The 19,774-nt window shown below is 50.0% G+C and overlaps 2 protein-coding genes across 7 annotated transcripts in view; one reads left to right on the top strand and one right to left on the bottom strand.

Annotated features, from left to right (window-relative positions):
* LOC140193790 (diamine oxidase [copper-containing]-like) overlaps positions 1-19,774 on the top strand; it is a 130,103-nt gene that overhangs the window by 5,199 nt on the left and 105,130 nt on the right. For all 4 annotated transcript variants that reach the window (XR_011884933.1, XR_011884934.1, XM_072250956.1 and 1 more), the window contains exon 2: positions 8,873-10,475. Coding sequence is in view for 2 of the 4 variants with exons in the window: in XM_072250956.1 (XP_072107057.1) it covers positions 8,927-10,475 (1,549 nt within the window). In the remaining 2 variants the exon portion in view is untranslated. The remainder of the gene's footprint in view (positions 1-8,872; positions 10,476-19,774) is intronic.
* Positions 1-19,774, bottom strand: part of LOC140193791 (uncharacterized) — a 144,314-nt gene that overhangs the window by 24,574 nt on the left and 99,966 nt on the right. For 2 of the 3 annotated variants that reach the window (XM_072250960.1, XM_072250958.1), the window contains exon 2: positions 11,578-11,673. The exons of the other annotated variant lie outside the window; for it this stretch is intronic. The gene's annotated coding sequence lies outside the window, so the exon portion shown is untranslated. The remainder of the gene's footprint in view (positions 1-11,577; positions 11,674-19,774) is intronic. 3 annotated transcript variants of the gene reach the window in all.

Below are 19,774 nucleotides of genomic sequence, written 5' to 3'. Positions count from 1 at the left end.
ACACTCCAAGCTATCCGACACATCACACCCGTTATTTCGATTTTGCCTTTCAATACTTGCCCTGACACCTGCCTTCCAGTCCGATCATTCGCTTACTAACCTGGTGCTCCATTTCCCAGTCCCCTGCAAAACTAGTTTAAACCATCCCGAGTAGCATTAGCAAACTTCACGCCCAGGATATTGGCTCCCCTCCAGTTCAGGTGCAACCATATCTCTTGTAGAGGTCACACCTTTCCCCAGAAAAAGGCTTTAATGATCCAAGAAGTTAAACATCCCCCCCCCACAATCTCCTCAGCCACTCATTCATCCATTCCGACCTGCATTAGCCCATGCACAGGGATTCATCTGGAGAGTACTACCTTGGAGGTCCTTCTCTTCTGCATCTTTCCTAACTCTATAGTAGGACCTAACATGATGTAGGACCTCTTGCCCCTTTCTGTCTATGTCATTGGTGCCAATATGCATCACAACCTCCGGTTGTTCACCTTTCCCCCCTGACAATATCCTGCAGACGCTCCAATACATCTTGGGCCCTCGCACCCAGGAGGCAACACACCATCCTGGTGTCTCTCTTGTGGCCACAGAATCTCCTGTCTGTCCCCCTATCTATCAAGTCCCCAATCACTACTGCACCGGCTGACTTTACCCTTCCCAGCTGAGCCTCAGAGCCAGCCACAGTGACGCTAGCCTGGCTGCTGCTGCTGTGCCCTGACAGATCGTCCCCCACCCCTCAGCAGTACCTAACGAGGTATACTTGTTGCTGAGGGGAATGCACTGATTTCTCAATCCCCTTACCCCTCCCGACGGCCACACATCTACTGTCCAAAGCCAGTACTTTGGGTGTGACCACCATGTCAGAAACCTCATCTATAATGTGCAGAGCCTCCCGGATGATCCGAAGTACATCCTACTCCAACTCTTTGTCCTGGTCAGTCAAGAGCTGAAGTTGGGTGCACTTCCTGCAGATGCAGTCATCATGGAAACCATCAGGAATTCCACATCCTACAGAGGAGCATTCCATCTGTGCCAAGTGCATTGAGATGCAGCTCCTAAGGGACCGTGTTACGGAACTGGAGCTGCAGCTCGATGACCTTCGTCTGGTCAGGGAGAGTGAGGAGTTGATAGAGAGGAGTTACAGGCAGGTGGTCACACCGGGGCCACGGGAGGCAGACAAGTGGGTCACGGTTAGGAGGGGGAAGGGGAAGAGTCAGGTAATAGAGAGTACCCTGGTGGCTGTGCCCCTTAACAATAGGTACTCCTGTTTGAGTACTGTTGGGGGGGACAGCTTACCTGGGGGAAGCGACAGTGGCCGTGCCTCCGGCACAGAGTCTGGCCCTGTAGCTCAGAAGGGTAGGGAAAGGAAGACGAGGGCAGTTGTGATAGGGGACTCAATAGTAAGGGGGTCAGATAGGCAATTCTGTGGACGCAGTCCAGAGACCCGGATGGTAGTTTGCCTCCATGGTGCCAGGGTCCGGGATATTTCTGATCGTGTTCAAGATATCCTGAAGTGGGAGGGTGAGGAGCCAGAGGTCGTGGTACATATAGGTACCAATGACATAGGTAGGAAAAGGGAAGAGGTCCTGAAAGGATAATATAGGGAGCTAGGAAGGGAGTTGAGAAAAAGGACTGCAAAGGTAGTAATCTCGGGATTATTGCCTGTGCCACGCGACAGTGAGAGTAGGAATGCGATGAGGTGGAGGATAAATGCGTGGCTGAGGGATTGGAGCAGGAGGCAGGGATTCAAGTTTTTGGATCATTTGGACCTATTTTGGCGCAGGCGTGACCTGTACAAAAAGGACGGGTTACACTTGAATCCTAGGGGGACCAATATCCTGGCAGGGAGATTAGCTAGGGCTACTGAGGTGACTTTAAACTAGAATGGTTGGGGGGTGGGAATCAAATTAAAGAGGCTAGGCGAGAGGAGGTTAGTTCACAACAGGGGGATGGGAACCAGTGCAGAAAGACAGAGGGGTGTTAAGTGAGGGTAGAAGCAAAAAGTAGTAAGGAGAAAGGTAAAAGTGGCAGGCCGACAAATCCAGGGCAAGCATCAAAAAGGGCCACTTTTCAACATAATTGTATAAGGGCTAAGAGAGTTGTAAAAGAGCGTCTGAAGGCTTTGTGTGTCAATGCAAGGAGCATTCATAACAAGGTGGATGAATTGAAAGTGCAGATTGTTATTAATGATTATGATATAGTTGGGATCACAGAGACATGGCTCCAGGGTGACCAAGGATGGGAGCTCAACGTTCAGGGATATTCAATATTCAGGAGGGATAGACATGAAAGAAAAGGAGGTGGGATGGCGTTGCTGGTTAAAGAGGAGATTAACGCAATAGAAAGGAAGGACATAAGCCGGGAAGATGTGGAATCGATATGGGTAGAGCTGCGTAACACTAAGGGGCAGAAAGCGCTGGTGGGAGTTGTGTACAGGCCACCTAACAGTAGTAGTGAGGTCGGAGATGGTATTAAACAGGAAATTAGAAAAGTGTGCAATAAAGGAACAGCAGTTATAATGGGTGACTTCAATCTACATGTAGATTGGGTGAACCAAATTGGTAAAGGTGCTGAGGAAGAGGATTTCTTGGAATGTATGCGGGATGGTTTTTTGAACCAACATGTCGAGGAACCAACTAGAGAGCAGGCTATTCTAGACTGGGTTTTGAGCAATGAGGAAGGGTTAATTAGCAATCTTGTCGTGAGAGGCCCCTTGGGTAAGAGTGACCATAATATGGTGGAATTCTTCATTAAGATGGAGAGTGACATAGTTAATCCAGAAGCAAAGGTTCTGAACTTAAAGAGGGGTAACTTTGAAGGTATGAGACATGAATTAGCTAAGATAGACTGGCAAATAACACTTAAAGGATTGACGGTGGATATGCAATGGCAAGCATTTAAAGATTGCATGGATGAACTACAACAACTGTTCATCCCAGTTTGGCAAAAGAATAAATCAGGGAAGGTAGTGCACCCGTGGCTGACAAGAGAAATTAGGGATAGTATCAATTCCAAAGAAGCAGCATACAAATTAGCCAGAAAAAGTGGCTCACCTGAGGACTGGGAGAAATTCAGAGTTCAGCAGAGGAGGAGAAAGGCCTTAATTAGGAAGGGGAAAAAAGATTATGAGAGAAAACTGGCAGGGAACATAAAAACTGACTGTAAAAGCTTTTATAAATATGTAAAAAGGAAAAGACTGGTAAAGACAAATGTAGGTCCCCTACAGACAGAAACAGGTGAATTGATTATGGAGAGCAAGGACATGGCAGACCAATTGAATAATTACTTTGGTTCTGTCTTCACTAAGGAGGACATAAATAATCTTCCAGAAATAGTAGGGGACAGAGGGTCCAGTGAGATGGAGGAACTGAGCGAAATACATGTTAGTAGGGAGGTGGTGTTAGGTAAATTGAAGGGATTGAAGGCAGATAAATCCCCAGGGCCAGATGGTCTGCATCCTAGAGTGCTTAAGGAAGTAGCCCAAGAAATAGTGGATGCATTATTAGTGATAATTTTTCAAAACTCATTAGATTCTGGACTAGTTCCTGAGGATTGGAGGGTGGCTAATGTAACCCCTCTTTTTAAAAAAAGGAGGGAGAGAGAAACTGGGGAATTATAGACCGGTTAGCCTAACGTCGGTGGTGGGGAAACTGCTGGAGTCACTTATCAAAGATGTGATAACAGCACATTTGGAAAGCGGTGAAATCATCGGACAAAGTCAGCATGGATTTATGAAAGGAAAATCATGTCTGACGAATCTCATAGAATTTTTTGAGGATGTAACTAGTAGAGTGGATAGGGGAGAACCAGTGGATGTGGTATATTTGGATCTTCAGAAGGCTTTTGACAAGGTCCCACACAGGAGATTAGTGTGCAAACTTAAAGCACATGGTATTGGGGGTAAGGTATTGATGTGGATAGAGAATTGGTTAGCAGACAGGAAGCAAAGAGTGGGAATAAACAGGACCTTTTCAGAATGGCAGGCAGTGACTAGTGGGGTACCGCAAGGCTCAGTGCTGGGACCCCAGTTGTTTACAATATATATTAATGACTTGGATGAGGGAATTAAATGCAACATCTCCAAGTTTGCGGATGACACGAAGCTGGGCGGCAGTGTCAGCTGTGAGGAGGATGCTAAGAGGATGCAGGGTGACTTGGATAGGTTGGGTGAGTGGGCAAATTCATGGCAGATGCAATTTAATGTGGATAAATGTGAAGTTATCCACTTTGGTGGCAAAAATAGGAAAACAGATTATTATCTGAATGGTGGCCGATTAGGAAAAAGGGAGGTGCAACGAGAACTGGGTGTCATTATACACCAGTCATTGAAAGTGGGCATGCAGGTACAGCAGGCGGTGAAAAAGGCGAATGGTATGCTGGCATTTATAGCAAGAGAATTCAAGTACAGGAGCAGGGAGGTACTACTGCAGTTGTACAAGGCCTTGGTGAGACCACACCTGGAGTATTGTGTGCAGTTTTGGTCCCCTAATCTGAGGAAAGACATCCTTGCCATAGAGGGAGTACAAAGAAGGTTCACCAGATTGATTCCTGGGATGGCAGGACTTTCATATGAAGAAAGACTGGATGAACTAGGTTTGTACTTGTTGGAATTTAGAAGATTGAGGGGGGATCTGATTGAAATGTATAAAATCCTAAAGGAATTGGACAGGCTAGATGCAGCAAGATTGTTCCCGATGTTGGGGAAGTCCAGAACGAGGGGTCACAGTTTGAGGATAAGGGGGAAGCCTTTTAGGACTGAGATTAGGAAAAACTTCTTCACACAGAGAGTGGTGAATCTGTGGAATTCTCTGCCACAGGAAACAGTTGAGGCCAGTTCATTGGCTATATTTAAGAGGGAGTTAGATATGGCCCTTGTGGCTACAGGGATCAGGGGGTATGGAGGGAAGGCTGGTGCAGGGTTCTGAGTTGGATGATCAGCCATGATCATAATAAATGACGATGCAGGCTCGAAGGGCCGAATGGCCTACTCCTGCACCTATTTTCTATGTTTTTATGTTTCTATCCTGACTACCCAGTACTAAAAAAAAGGCTTACCTCTTCTTCTCTGTGCCTGCACCTGTTCTTGCCGAAGCCTGTTAAGCTAAAGCCTTCCCACTCTATCATTAGCACACTGTGATAATGGTGATTAGTTTAAGCTTCTGATGCTAATAATTGCCATGCCTATGCGGCTGAAAAAAGAGCAGGTTTACACAAATCTGTTCTGCTCCTTTTATATTCCCACCCTGGCCTTCAGAAGGCCTCTGATGCCAATACTTACCACTCCTGCGCAGCCAAGCAAAGACCAAGGAAGTTTGCAGACCAGATTGATACTATCACTTAGCATGTCAAATAGCTGATCTATCCACAGCTGGAACAAACATTTGTGTACTCAGAGAATTATTATTCACAGCATGAATTTTGGGTGTCTGGGACCTCTGTCCCCAGAAGCTGTTAGGCCATCTGAGTGAAAAGGTATCTCAAAATATATCATTCATGTGTGAAGTCACCCAAGTGACAGAAAAACAGTATAAATTTAAGAAAACAGTCAGGCTTGTTAGGAATGGTCAAGGAACAACAAGAGGAATGTCAGAAAGATGGGGTGACCAGAGTCCATTCCTCCCTTCAATTTCTGTGAAGGATGACTTGTTCATCTGAAACTTGTTGGTATGTCTTTTTTGCTTATAGGAATTGTACATGTATTTTGGAAATCCTTTGTGTTTTAGAAATCATTTTTAATTTGGAAATCTTTTATAAGGTGGAAATCCTCTGTGAGTTTTAAATATGTTCCAGCAGTCCAATCAGTGGCAGGAGCAGGCTACCGCAATGAGGTTTCTCGGAGGCTGGTGATGCTTTTTTAAAAGGAGATCCTCACGGGCGTTCAAGCTCAATCTGACAGCTCAATCAGTGGCACGAGTAGGCCACAGCAATGAGGATTTTCTCAGGTTGGTGATGCTTGTTTAAAAGTACAGCAGAATGGCATTGTTGTGAGTAGGCCAGTGGGGGTAGGAGGAGGAGTGTCAGGCTTGAAAGAAGCATTGGCTCTGGGTAAGTTTCTGTTAAGGTTCTTTTTTTTTCCCTTACTGTACCTAGTGTAGTAAATGGCTGCTGTGTGTTCTTCATGCCGATTTTGGAGTCCTGGGTGACCCAGCGTCTCCAAAGGAACTACAAGTGCATGAGGTGCATCTAGCTGCAGTTCCTTGAAGACCGTACTAGGGATCTGGAGCAGCAGCTGGACAAGCTTTGGCTTGTAAGGGAGAGTGAGGAGATAATCGATCGGTTACAGGGAAGTAGTCACCCTGAAGTTGCAGGAGGCAAATAGCCTTTATTCCTTCTACCAAATGCATGACCGCACATTTCCCTACACTCCCTATCTGCCACTTCTATGCCAATCTGTCCAAGTACTTCTGCAGACTCCTGGCTTCCATAACACTACCTGCCCCTCTACCTATCTTCGTATCGTCTGCAAACTTGGCCAAAAAGCCATCAATTCCATCACCCAACTCATTATAATGTGACAGGAAGCAGCCCCAACACCAACCCCTACAGAAGATCATGCAAGTTTTCATGTAATTAGTGGTGTTCCACAGGGGTCGGTGTTGAGACCGCTCCTTTTTATGCTGTATATCAATAATTTAGACGATGGAATAGATGGCTTTGTTGTCAAGTTTACAGGTGACACAAAGATTGGTGGAGGTGTAAGTAGTGTTGAGAAAACAGGTAGGCTGTAGAAGGACATAGACAGATTAGGAGAATGGGCAAGAGAGTGGCTAATAGAATACAATGTTGGAAAATGCATGGTCATGCACTTTGGTAATAGAAATAAATGTGTAGACTATTTTCTAAACGGGGAGAAAATCCAAAAATCTGAATTGCAAAGGGACTTGGGAGTCCTTGTGAAGAATACCCTAAACATTAACTTGCAGGTAGAGTCGGTGGTGAGGAAGGTAATTAGCATTCATTTCAGGAGGTCCAGAATACAAGAGCAGGGATGTGATGCTGAGGCTTTATAAAGCACTGGTTAGGCCTCACCTTGAGTATCGTGAACAGTTTAGGACTCATCTAAGAAAAGATGTGCTGGCATTGGAGAGGGTTCAGAGGAGGTTCACAAGGATGGTTCCACTAATGAAAGGGTTATCATACAAGGAACATTTATTGCCTCTGGGTCTGTACTCACTGGAATTTAGGAAGATGAGGAGGATCTCATTGAAACCCCTCAAATGTTGAAAGGCCCAGACAGAGTAGATGTGGAAGGGATGTCTCCCATGGAGAGGGAGTCTAGGACGAGGTCACAGCCTCAGGATAGAGAGGCATCCATTTAAAACAGAGATGCAGAGAAATTTCTTTAGACAGAGGGTGGTGAATTTGTGGAATTTATTACCACAGGCTAGGTTGTTGAGTATATTTAAGGCAGAGCTTGATAGGTTCTTGATTAAACATGGCATTAAAGGTTATAGGGAGAAGGCTGGGGAGTGATCTTGTAGTTAGGAATCCTCTTGTACCTTCTTCCAGATAGCAGCAGTGAGAAAAGAGCATTTCCTGGATGGTGGGGGTTCCTGATGGTGGATTCTGTCAATGGAATGACAACGGAAGTCAGGATGCTGCCTGGATTCGAGAATATGAGCAATAAGGAGAAGTTGAACAAAGTTGGGTTGTTTTTTTCTGGGATGTCATAGGCTCAGTGGAGACTTGTTAGAGGTTTATAAGATTATGAACGGTGTAGACAAGGGAGGCAGTAAGAATCTTTTCTCCAAAGTGAAATAGCTAATACTAGAGGACATATATTTAAGATGAGTGGGTGCACACTCAAAGGAGATTTGTGGGGCAAGTTTTCTCGACACAGAGAGTGATGGGTGTCTGAAATGTGCTGCCAGGGGTGCTGATGGGTAAAGATAGGATAAAAGCATTTAAGGGGCTTTTAGGAAACACATGAATGTGCAGGATTGGAGGGATCTGGATCATGTGCAGATAGAAAGGATTAGTTTAATTTGATATCATGTTGTATCTGTGCTGTACTGTGTTAAGTTCATCAAGACATTCTTATTAAAACATATCAGATCCTGAGATGACACAACAGGGTCACCGTTGAGATGTTTCCATTGATGAATGTCAATAATTAGTGGAGTCTTTCATTATGCTGGCTACTTGACCAAGACAGGAAAAAGTGTTCCCATACCAATCTGTGATGCATCCAGATAGGATGCTTTCTATGGTGTATTGAACAAAATTGCTGAGGATCAAAGGGAACAAGCCAATTTCCTTTGCCTCCTGAGGAAGTAGAGCCATTGGTAAGCTTTCTTGGCTGTAGCGTCGATCTGGTTGGATGAGGACATTTTATTGGTGATGTTCGCACCGAGGATCTTGAATCTCTCAACGCCCTCGACCTCAACACTGTTGATACAGACAAGAACATGTGCACTGCATGTTCTTTGTGAAGTCAATGACAAGTTCTTTAGTAAACTCAGTAGACTGAATAGTCCATTACAGTTCCATACAACTCTGACTCCAGAAACCAGTGGCGATATTTACCATGCCAGAGGTGAGAAAAAATCTGGGTTTGATCCCAAACTCTGGCACTGCCCTGTGCAGGTTTGCACAATCTCCCAGTGGCCGCATGGACTTCTCCTGGATGTTCTGCTTTCCTTTCACTGGATGCAGTGCAGGTCAGTGGGTAACCGCTGTAAATCATACTCCGTGTGGGTGAAGATGAAATCTGGGTGGAGGTGATGGGAATGTGTGGAGAGTGGCGGGAGTAGGTGGGTAAGGTAATTGTTGGTATGGACTCGGGGATAAAGAGAAATTCTGAAATGTACAATGCAGACCTTACCCCCTCCCCCTATAAAATACAATGCCGTACTAACTTGTTGCCTTCCCCCTGCAGCCTCTGCTGTGAGAAGACGAGTAACAAGTGATCTTCAGTACCAGCTGAGGGGCAATGTTGGGCACAGTGATCCTGCTGTGGCTCTCCCTGGGCCTGGCACTGTGGGGTGAAGCCAGCTCACCTCCACACTCCCTCCAGTACTATCGCCGTGCCTCTGTGTTCGCTGACCTCAGTGTCACCGAGATACGGGCAGTGAAGAACTATCTGCTATCTCATAAGCATCTCAACCTCTCATCTGCCAGAGCACTGACGCTCAGGAAAAACTACATCTTCCTCATTGAGCTGCAGCCCCCCAAAAAGCAGCAGGTGCTCCATTTCCTGCAGGGATACATCTGTCCCCCAAAACGCGAGGCCAGGGTGGTGGTCTTCTTTGGTGCCGAGCCAGTCCCCAGAGTCACTGAGTACGTGGTGGGACCACTGCCTCTGCCCCGGTATCACCACCCTGCCAGGCCAAAGGGCAGCAGCTCCATCAAGTTCTCATCCCGACCCACCACATTGGTCGAGTATGAGCTCCTGTACAGGAAACTGGCCCAGGTTACCAAGGTGGCCACCCCACTGCTGAGGGAGATCAGCGGCGCCTGGTTCCACAACTGCACTGACCTCTGCCTGACCTTTACCGACGTGGCCCCCAGAGGGGAGAGGTCAGGGGACAGAAAGTCCTGGTTCATTATCCAGCGAGATGTGGACGCTTTCTTCATCCACCCGATTGGCTTGGAGATCCTGCTCAACCACAAGAGTACTGACCCCAGGCTCTGGGCCGTGGAGAAGGTCTGGTACAATGGCCAGTACTTTGACAGCATGGAACAATTGGTGGAGAAGTACAACAGAGGACTGGTGGCTACAGTCAAACTGCCGGAACTCCACAAGGAGAACCTCTTCTCCTCCTACCGTCCTCGCGGACACTTTCAAACCGAAACCAGTACCCGTGGCCCCCAGGCCTGGCAGCCACACGGCCAGAGGTACTGGGTGAAGGGGAACTCGGTCCTTTACGGAGGCTGGAGCTTTGCCTTCCGAGTCCGCTCATTCACGGGCATCCAGCTCTTCGACATCCAGTTCAATGGTGAGCGCATCGCCTATGAGATCAGCCCGCAGGAAGCTGTTGCCTTCTACTCCGGCCACAGCCCTGCCACCATGCAGACCAAGTACATGGATGCAGGCTGGGGAATGGGGGTGATGGGATACGAACTGGCAAAGGGCATCGACTGCCCGGAATTCGCCACCTACATGGACACCTACCACTTCTTCGACAGTGACCAACCTGTACGCTACAGGAACGCCCTGTGCATATTCGAGTTTCCCACTGGGATCCCCCTCCGCAGGCATTTCAACAATAACTATAACGGAGGCTACAACTTCTACGCTGGAGTGGAGGGTCAGGTACTGCTGCTGAGAACCACGTCCACCGTCGACAACTACGACTATATCTGGGACTTCATCTTCCATCAGAACGGGGTGCTGGAGGTCAAGGTCCACGCCACGGGCTACATCCACTCCTCCTTCTTCACTCCTGAGGGGCTCAACTATGGCAACAGGGTCCAGCAGCATCTGCTGGGCAACCTGCACACCCACCTGATACACTACAGAGTGGACCTGGATGTGGCAGGTGGGTGGGCACCAGCACACCCCTCATCACTCACCCCCATACACTTTGTCCTCCAAAGACACCTTCCCACACACTGATCACCACAGACCTCCCCCCCACCCCCACCACACCCACAAACAAAACCCCCTGGTTTCCCTGGCTGCGTAAGTCTCGGGAAGACTCTTCATTCCTGCCTGAGGTGGCTCTCCCACCCCAAACTCCGGTTTGTGTGGATGCTGTGTCATTTGCTACCCTGTTACAACTCAGTGCCACCGAATAGCAGACAGCACACTGCAGACGACTAAAGGAGTTATATTTAGGAACCTTAATTTTAGGATTAGTAAAGAAAACAAAAAGACACAGGTATACAGGGTTATAAAGAAGGCTTTTGGCATCCTGGCATTCATAAATCAATGTATTGAGTATAGGAGTTGGGATGTTATGGGGAGGTTGTATAAGACATTGGTGAGGCCAAATTTGGAGTATTGTGTACAGTTCTGGTCACCTAACTATAGGAAGGATATCAGTAAGATTGAAAGAGTGCAGAGAAGATTTACTATGATGTTGCCAGGTCTTCAGGAGTTGAGTTACAGGGAAAGATTGAACAGGTTAGGACTTTATTCCTTGGAGCGTAGAGAATGAGGGGAGACTTGATAGAGGTTTACAAAATTATGAGGGGTATAGACAGAGTAAGTGTGAATAGGCTCTTTCCACTTAGATAAGGAGAGATAAATACAAGAGGACATGGCTTTAGGGTGAAAGGGGAAAGGTTTGAGGGAACATTAGGGGGAACTTCTTCACTGAGACAGTGGTGGGAGTGTGGAACGAGCTGCCATCTGACGTGGTAAATGTGGGCTCGCTCTAAAGTTCTAAGAATAAAGTGGATAGATACATGGATGGGGGGGGCTGGACAGTTATGGACTGGATGCAGGTCAATGGGACAAGCGGAATAAAGTTTCGGCACAGACTAGAAGGGCCAAATGGCCTGCATTCTGTGCTATCGTGTTCTATGGTTCTATGGACAAGGGCCCAATTTAATTAAACATTTAAATGTTGGAGCTAATCTTGAACTGCTCGGTCACTCACGCACTGGGCCCTCAGTCACTGTGAAAGCACACACCACCTTCTGAATGCCGCTTGCAATCCATCCCGAACAAACGGGTCTCCCACTGTGTCGTTCCTATGATCAATTCTCCCTGGTGTCTTCTCTCTTCATCTCCTGCCGAACCAAAAACCCCAAGAACAACCTCAGTGCTCCTCTCCAAAAAACACCTCCCCCAGGTTCCAGCATCCGAATTGGATGGCACACATTCCACATCGTCCCTTATCTTCAACAATAACCCAAACAGACTGATTTACACAACTGCTAAATGAAATACCTACAGCATAACAGCAAAGTTGTGAACCAGGACATTACACTACCTCCAACCACAACTCCATTCCCTCACCGGTCACCACCAGACACGCACCCCAGCCCTGCACCCTCACCAAACTGGTCACCCAGACCTCACCCCCACTTACAAACTCCCTGCACCAGTCACCTCCAGACCCTCCCCTCACCCACAAACCTCCCCGTACGGATCACTCCCACACACTCCACATGCTCAGAGCCTATCCGTCCACAGGCTCATCACCCCCCCCAGACAATTGTTTCATACCCACACCCACCCCTTTCCCACAAGCTCTTCCCGCACACCCTCCCACACATCCCTCACCCACAAACACTCCCCACCCCATACAACCCCCTTCCTCACATCAGTCAGCACAGCTCCCATCCTCCCTGTCTGAGATGTCTCTGTGGCAGCACTCCCAAACAATCCCCACACCAATAATGCCTCAACTGCCCCTAAACCCCCAACCCTACACATTCTCCATACAGTTCATTTCCTGAGTTTACCCCTCCTCCAGCCCAGAGCCCAGCGGCCCGTGATCCCTGTGCACTGTGGTTTCTGCTCAATCGCACTGGCTCCAGGAACTGTACTGCTACTTGGAACTGGAACTGAGTCATGGGGACGAGCTGGTGAGAGACACCGCCCCTGGGAAGGAGCCTGTCCCAGCACCCGTGACCAGTGATTGTCTATCGATACCCCACACACCATGAGGACGAGCCCAGCAGTTCACTGATCCAGGAGTGGTTGCAACAGTTTCCAAATACCGCCCATCCAACAGTGTGACACTCCCTCAGTACCACCACTCCAACAGTGTGACTCTCCCTCAGTACCACCCCTCCAACAGTGTGACTCTCCCTCAGTACCACCCCTCCAACACTGTGACTCTCCCTCAGTACACCCTTCCAACAGTGTGACTCTCCCTCAATACACCACTCCAACAGTGCGACTCACCCTCAGTATACCCCTCCAACAGTGTGACTCTCCCTCAGTACACCACTCCAACACTGTGACACTCCCTCAGTACACCACTCCAACAGTGTGACTCTCCCTCAGTACACCACTCCAACAGTGTGACACTCCCTCAGTACCGCCCATCCAACAGTGTGACTCTCCCTCAGTACACCACTCCAACACTGTAACACTCCCTCAGTACACCACTCCAACAGTGTGACACTCCCTCAGTACCACCACTCCAACAGTCTGATGCTCCCTCAGTACCGGCCATCCAACAGTATGACTCTCCCTCAGTACCACCCCTCCAACAGTGTAACTCTCCCTCAGTACACCACTCCAACAGTGTGACTCTCCCTCAGTACACCACTTCAACAGTGTGTCACTCCCTCATTCCCACCACTCCAACAGTGTGACACTCCCTCAGTACCGCCCCTCCAACAGTGTAACTCTCCCTCAGTACACCCCTCCAAAAGTGTGACTCTCCCTCAGTACGGACCATCCAACAGGGTGACAGTCCCTCAGTACCAGCACTCCAGTAGTGTGACTCTCCCTCAGTACCACCACTCCAACAGTGTGACTCTCCCTCAGTACCGTCCATCCAACAGTGTAACTCTCCCTCAGTCCCACCCCTCCAAAACTGTGACCCTCCCTCAGTCCCCCTCCAACAATGTGACTCTCCCTCAGTTACACACGCCAACAGTGTGACTCACCTCAGTACACCACTCTGACAGTGTGACTCTCCCAGTCCCCCTACAACAGTGTGACTCTTCCTCAGTTACACATGCCAACAGTGTGACACTCCCTCAGTACCGTCCCTCCAACAATGTGACTCTCCCTCAGTTACACATGCCAATACTGTGACTCTCCCTTAGTACAACACTCCAACAGTGTGACTCTCCCTCAGTTCACCACTCCGACAGTGTGACTCTCCCTCAGTCCCCCTCCAACAGTATGACTCTCCTTCTGTTACACCGCCTCATGAGTGTGTCACTCCCTCAGTACCACCACTCCAACAATGTGACTCTCCCTCAGTTACACATGCCAACACTGTGACTCTCCCTTAGTACGCCACTCCAACAGTGTGACTCTCCCTCAGTTACACAGACCAACTGTGTGACCCTCCCTCAGTACACCACTCCGACAGTGTGACTCTCCCTCAGTTCACCACTCTGACAGTGTGTCACTCCCTCAGTACCACCCCTCCCACAGTGTGACCCTCCCTCAGTACACCACTCCGACAGTGTGACTCTCCCTCAGTTCACCACTCTGACAATGTGTCACTCCCTCAGTACCACCCCAACAGTGCGACTCTCCCTCAGTATACCCCTCCAACAGTGTGACACTCCCTCAGTACACCACTCCAACACTGTGACACTCCCTCAGTACACCACTCCAACAGTGTGACTCTCCCTCAGTTACACCCCTCCAACAGTGTGACTCTCCCTCAGTACCACCACTCCAACAGTGTGACTCTCCCTCAGTACCGCCCCTCCAACAGTGTAACTCTCCCTCAGTACACCCCTCCAAATGTGTGACTCTCCCTCAGTACCGCCCATCCAACAGGGTGACAGTCCCTCAGTACCACCACTCCAGCAGAGTGACTCTCCCTCAGTACCACCACTCTAACAGTGTAACTCTCCCTCAGTCCCACCCCTCTAAAAGTGTGACCCTCCCTCAGTCCCCCTCCAGCAATGTGACTCTCCCTCAGTTACACACGCCAACAGTGTGACTCACCTCAGTACACCACTCTGACAGTGTGACTCTCCCAGTCCCCCTACAACAGTGTGACTCTTCCTCAGTTACACATGCCAACAGTGTGACACTCCCTCAGTACCGTCCCTCCAACAATGTGACTCTCCCTCAGTTACACATGCCAACACTGTGACTCTCCCTTAGTACACCACTCCAACAGTGTGACTCTCCCTCAGTTACACAGGCCAACTGTGTGACCCTCCCTCAGTACATCACTCCGACAGTGTGACTCTCCCTCAGTTCACCACGCTGACAGTGTGTCACTCCCTCAGTACCACCCCTCCCACAGTGTGACCCTCCCTCAGTACCACCACTCCAACAGTGTGACTCTCCCTCAGTACACCACTCTGACAGTGTGTCACTCCCTCAGTACCACCCCTCCCACAGTGTGACTCTCCCTCAGTACCACCACTCCAACAGTGTGGCACTCGCTCAATACAACACTCCAACAGTGTGTCACTCCTTCAGTACCGCCCCAACAGTGTGACTCTCCCTCAGTCCCACACATCCAAAAGTGTGACCCTCCCTCAGTCCCCCTCCAACAATGTGACTCTCCCTCAGTAACACACGCCAACAGTGTTACTCACCTCAGTACACCACTCTGACAGTGTGACACTCCCTCAGTTACACACGCCAACAGTGTGACTCACCTCAGTACACCACTCTGACAGTGTGACTCTCCCAGTACCCCTACAACAGTGTGACTCTTCCTCAGTTACACATGCCAACAGTGTGACACTCCCTCATTACCATCCCTCCAACAATGTGACTCTCCATCAGTTACACATGCCAACACTGTGACTCTCCCTTAGTACACCACTCCAACAGTGTGACTCTCCCTCAGTTACACATGCCAACAGTGTGACCCTCCATAGTACACCACTCCGACAGTGTGACTCTCCCTCAGTTCACCACTCTGACAGTGTGACTCTCCTTCAGTCCCCCTCCAACAGTGTGACTCTCCCTCAGTACCGCCCCGCCAACAGTGTGACTCTCCCTCAGTCCCACCCTCCAACAGTGTGACTCTCCCTCAGTTACACCCCTCCAGCAGTGTGACACTCCCTCAGTACCGCCCCTCCAACAGTGTGACTCTCCTTCAGTACCGCCCCGCCAACAGTGTGACTCTCCCTCAGTCCCACCCTCCAACAGTGTGACTCTATCTCAGTACACCACTCCCACAGTGTAACTCTCCCTCAGTTAGACCCCTCCAATAGTGTGACTCTCTCTCAGTACCGCCCCAACAGTGTGACTCTCCCTCAGTTCCCATCCAACAGTGTGACTCTCCCTCAGTTACACACGCCAACAGTGTGACCCTCCCTCAGTCCCTATCCAACAGTGTGACTCTCCCTCCGTTACACATGAAAACAGTATGACTCTCCCTCAGTACCGCCACTCCGACAGTGTGACTCTCCCTCAGTACACCACTCCAACAGTGTGAATCTCCCTCAGTTACACATGCCAACAGTGTGACTCTCCCTCAGTACACCACTCCGACAGTGTGACTCTCCCTCAGTACACCCCTCCCACAGTGTGACTCTCCCTCAACACATCACTCCAACAGTGTGACTCTCCCTCAGTTACACCCCTCCAACAGTGTGACTCTCCTTCAGTACACCCCTCCAACAGTGTGACTCTCCCATAGTACCGCCCCTCCAACAGTGTGACTCTCCCTCAGTACCACCACTCCAACACTGTGACACTCCCTCAGTACCGCCCCTCCAGCAGTGTAACTCTCCCTCAGAACACGCCACCGATAGTGCGACTCTCCCTCAGTACCGCCCATCCAACAGAGTGACAGTCCCTCAGTACCACCACTTCAACAGTGTGACCCTCCCTCAGTACCATCACTCCAACGGTGTGACTCTCCCTCAGTTACACCCTTCCAACAGTGTGACTCTCCCTCAGTACCGTCCCTCCAACAGTGTAACTCTCCCTCAGTCCCACCCCTCCAAAAGTGTGACCCTCCCTCAGTCCCCCTCCAACAATGTGACTCTCCCTCAGTTACACACGCCAACAGTGTGACTCACCTCAGTACACCACTCTGACAGTGTGACTCTCCCAGTCCCCCTACAAAAGTGTGACTCTTCCTCAGTTACACATGCCAGCAGTGTGACACTCCCTCAGTACCGTCCCTCCAACAATGTGACTCTCCCTCAGTTACACATGCCAACACTGTGACTCTCCCTTAGTACAACACTCCAACAGTGTGACTCTCCCTCAGTACCACCACTCCAACAGTGTGACTCTCCCTCAGTACCACCACTCCAGCAGTGTGGCACTCGCTCAATACAACACTCCAACAATGTGTCACTCCCTCAGTACCGCCCCAACAGTGTGACTCTCCCTCAGTTACACCCCTCCAGCAGTGTGACACTCCCGCAGTACCGCCCCTCCAACAGTGTGACCTTCCCTCAGTCCCCATCCAACAGTGTGACTCTCCCTCAGTTACACACGCCAACAGTGTGACCCTCCATCAGTCCCCATCCAACAGTGTGACTCGCCCTCAGTTACACACGCCAACAGTGTGACTCTCCCTCAGTCCCACCCATCCAAAAGTGTGACCCTCCCTCAGTCCCCCTCCAACAATGTGACTCTCCCTCAGTTACACACGCCAACAGAGTTACTCACCTCAGTACACCAATCAGACAGTGTGACACTCCCTCAGTTACACACGCCAACAGTGTGACTCACCTCAGTACACCACTCTGACAGTGTGACTCTCCCAGTACCCCTACAACAGTGTGACTCTTCCTCAGTTACACATACCAACAGTGTGACACTCCCTCATTACCATCCCTCCAACAATGTGACTCTCCATCAGTTACACATGCCAACACTGTGACTCTCCCTTAGTACACCACTCCAACAGTGTGACTCTCCCTCAGTTACACATGCCAACAGTGTGACCCTCCATAGTACACCACTCCGACAGTGTGACTCTCCCTCAGTTCACCACTCTGACAGTGTGACTCTCCTTCAGTCCCCCTCCAACAGTGTGACTCTTCCTCAGTACCGCCCCACCAACAGTGTGACTCTCCCTCAGTCCCACCCTCCAACAGTGTGACTCTCCCTCAGTTACACCCCTCCAGCAGTGTGACACTCCCTCAGTACCGCCCCTCCAACAGTGTGACTCTCCTTCAGTACCGCCCCGCCAACAGTGTGACTCTCCCTCAGTCCCACCCTCCAACAGTGTGACTCTATCTCAGTACACCACTCCCACAGTGTAACTCTCCCTCAGTTAGACCCCTCCAATAGTGTGACTCTCTCTCAGTTCCCATCCAACAGTGTGACTCTCCCTCAGTTACACACGCCAACAGTGTGACCCTCCCTCAGTCCCTATCCAACAGTGTGACTCTCCCTCCGTTACACATGAAAACAGTATGACTCTCCCTCAGTACCGCCACTCCGACAGTGTGACTCTCCCTCAGTACACCACTCCAACAGTGTGAATCTCCCTCAGTTACACATGCCAACAGTGTGACTCTCCCTCAGTACACCACTCCGACAGTGTGACTCTCACTCAGTACACCACTCCAACAGTGTGACTCTCCCTCAGTTAGACCCCTCCAATAGTGTGACTCTCTCTCAGTACCGCCCCAACAGTGTGACTCTCCCTCAGTTCCCATCCAACAGTGTGACTCTCCCTCAGTTACACACGCCAACAGTGTGACCCTCCCTCAGTCCCTATCCAACAGTGTGACTCTCCCTCCGTTACACATGAAAACAGTATGACTCTCCCTCAGTACCGCCACTCCGACAGTGTGACTCTCCCTCAGTACACCACTCCAACAGTGTGAATCTCCCTCAGTTACACATGCCAACAGTGTGACTCTCCCTCAGTACACCACTCCGACAGTGTGACTCTCCCTCAGTACACCACTCCAACAGTGTGACTCTCCCTCAGTACACCCCTCCCACAGTGTGACTCTCCCTCAACACATCACTCCAACAGTGTGACTCTCCCTCAGTTACACCCCTGCAACAGTGTGACTCTCCTTCAGTACATCCCTCCAACAGTGTGACTCTCCCATAGTACCGCCCCTCCAACAGTGTGACACTCCCTCAGTACCGCCCCTCCAGCAGTGTAACTCTCCCTCAGTACACCCCACCAAAAGTGTGACTCTCCCTCAGTACCGCCCATCCAACAGAGTGACAGTCCCTCAGTACCACCACTCCAACAGTGTGACCCTCCCTCAGTACCACCACTCCAACAGTGTAACTCTCCCTCAGTCCCACCCCTCCAAAAGTGTGACCCTCCCTCAGTCCCCCTCCAACAATGTGACTCTCCCTCAGTTACACACGCCAACAGTGTGACTCACCCTCAGTACACCACTCTGACAGTGTGACTCTCCCAGTCCCCCTACAAAAGTGTGACTCTTCCTCAGTTACACATGCCAACAGTGTGACACTCCCTCAGTACCGTCCCTCCAACAATGTGACTCTCCCTCAGTTACACATGCCAACACTGTGACTCTCCCTTAGTACAACACTCCAACAGTGTGACTCTCCCTCAGTACCACCACTCCAACAGTGTGACTCTCCCTCAGTACCACCACTCCAGCAGTGTGGCACTCGCTCAATACAACACTCCAACAGTGTGTCACTCCCTCAGTACCGCCCCAACAGTGTGACTCTCCCTCAGTTACACCCCTCCAGCAGTGTGACACTCCCGCAGTACCGCCCCTCCAACAGTGTGACCTTCCCTCAGTCCCCATCCAACAGTGTGACTCTCCCTCAGTTACACACGCCAACAGTGTGACCCTCCATCAGTCCCCATCCAACAGTGTGACTCTCCCTCAGTTACACACGCCAACAGTGTGACTCTCCCTCAGTTACACACGCCAACAGTGTGACTGTCCCTCAGACCCCCTCCAACAGTGTGACTCGCCCTCAGTACCACCCCTCCAACAGTGTGACTCTCCCTCAGTACACCACTCCCACAGTGTGACTCTCCCTCAGTACCACCCCTCCCGCAATGTGACTATCCCTCAGTTACACCCCTCCAACAGTGTGAATCTTCCTCAGTTACACATGCCAACAGTGTGACTCTCCCTTAGTCCCCCTCCAACAGTGTGACTCTCCCTCAGTTAGACATGCCAACAGTGTGACTCTCCCTCAGTACACCACTCCAACAGTGTGACTCTCCCTCGTACACCCCTCTAACAGTGTGACTCTCCCTCAGTTACACCGCTTCAACAGTGTGACTCTCCCTCAGTACACCAC

This window comes from Mobula birostris, unplaced genomic scaffold, assembly GCF_030028105.1.
Source record: "Mobula birostris isolate sMobBir1 unplaced genomic scaffold, sMobBir1.hap1 scaffold_868, whole genome shotgun sequence".
Lineage (NCBI taxonomy): Eukaryota > Metazoa > Chordata > Chondrichthyes > Myliobatiformes > Myliobatidae > Mobula > Mobula birostris.
The sequence above is the reverse complement of the archived record's forward strand: the minus strand, read 5'-3'. Positions and strand labels throughout refer to the sequence as shown.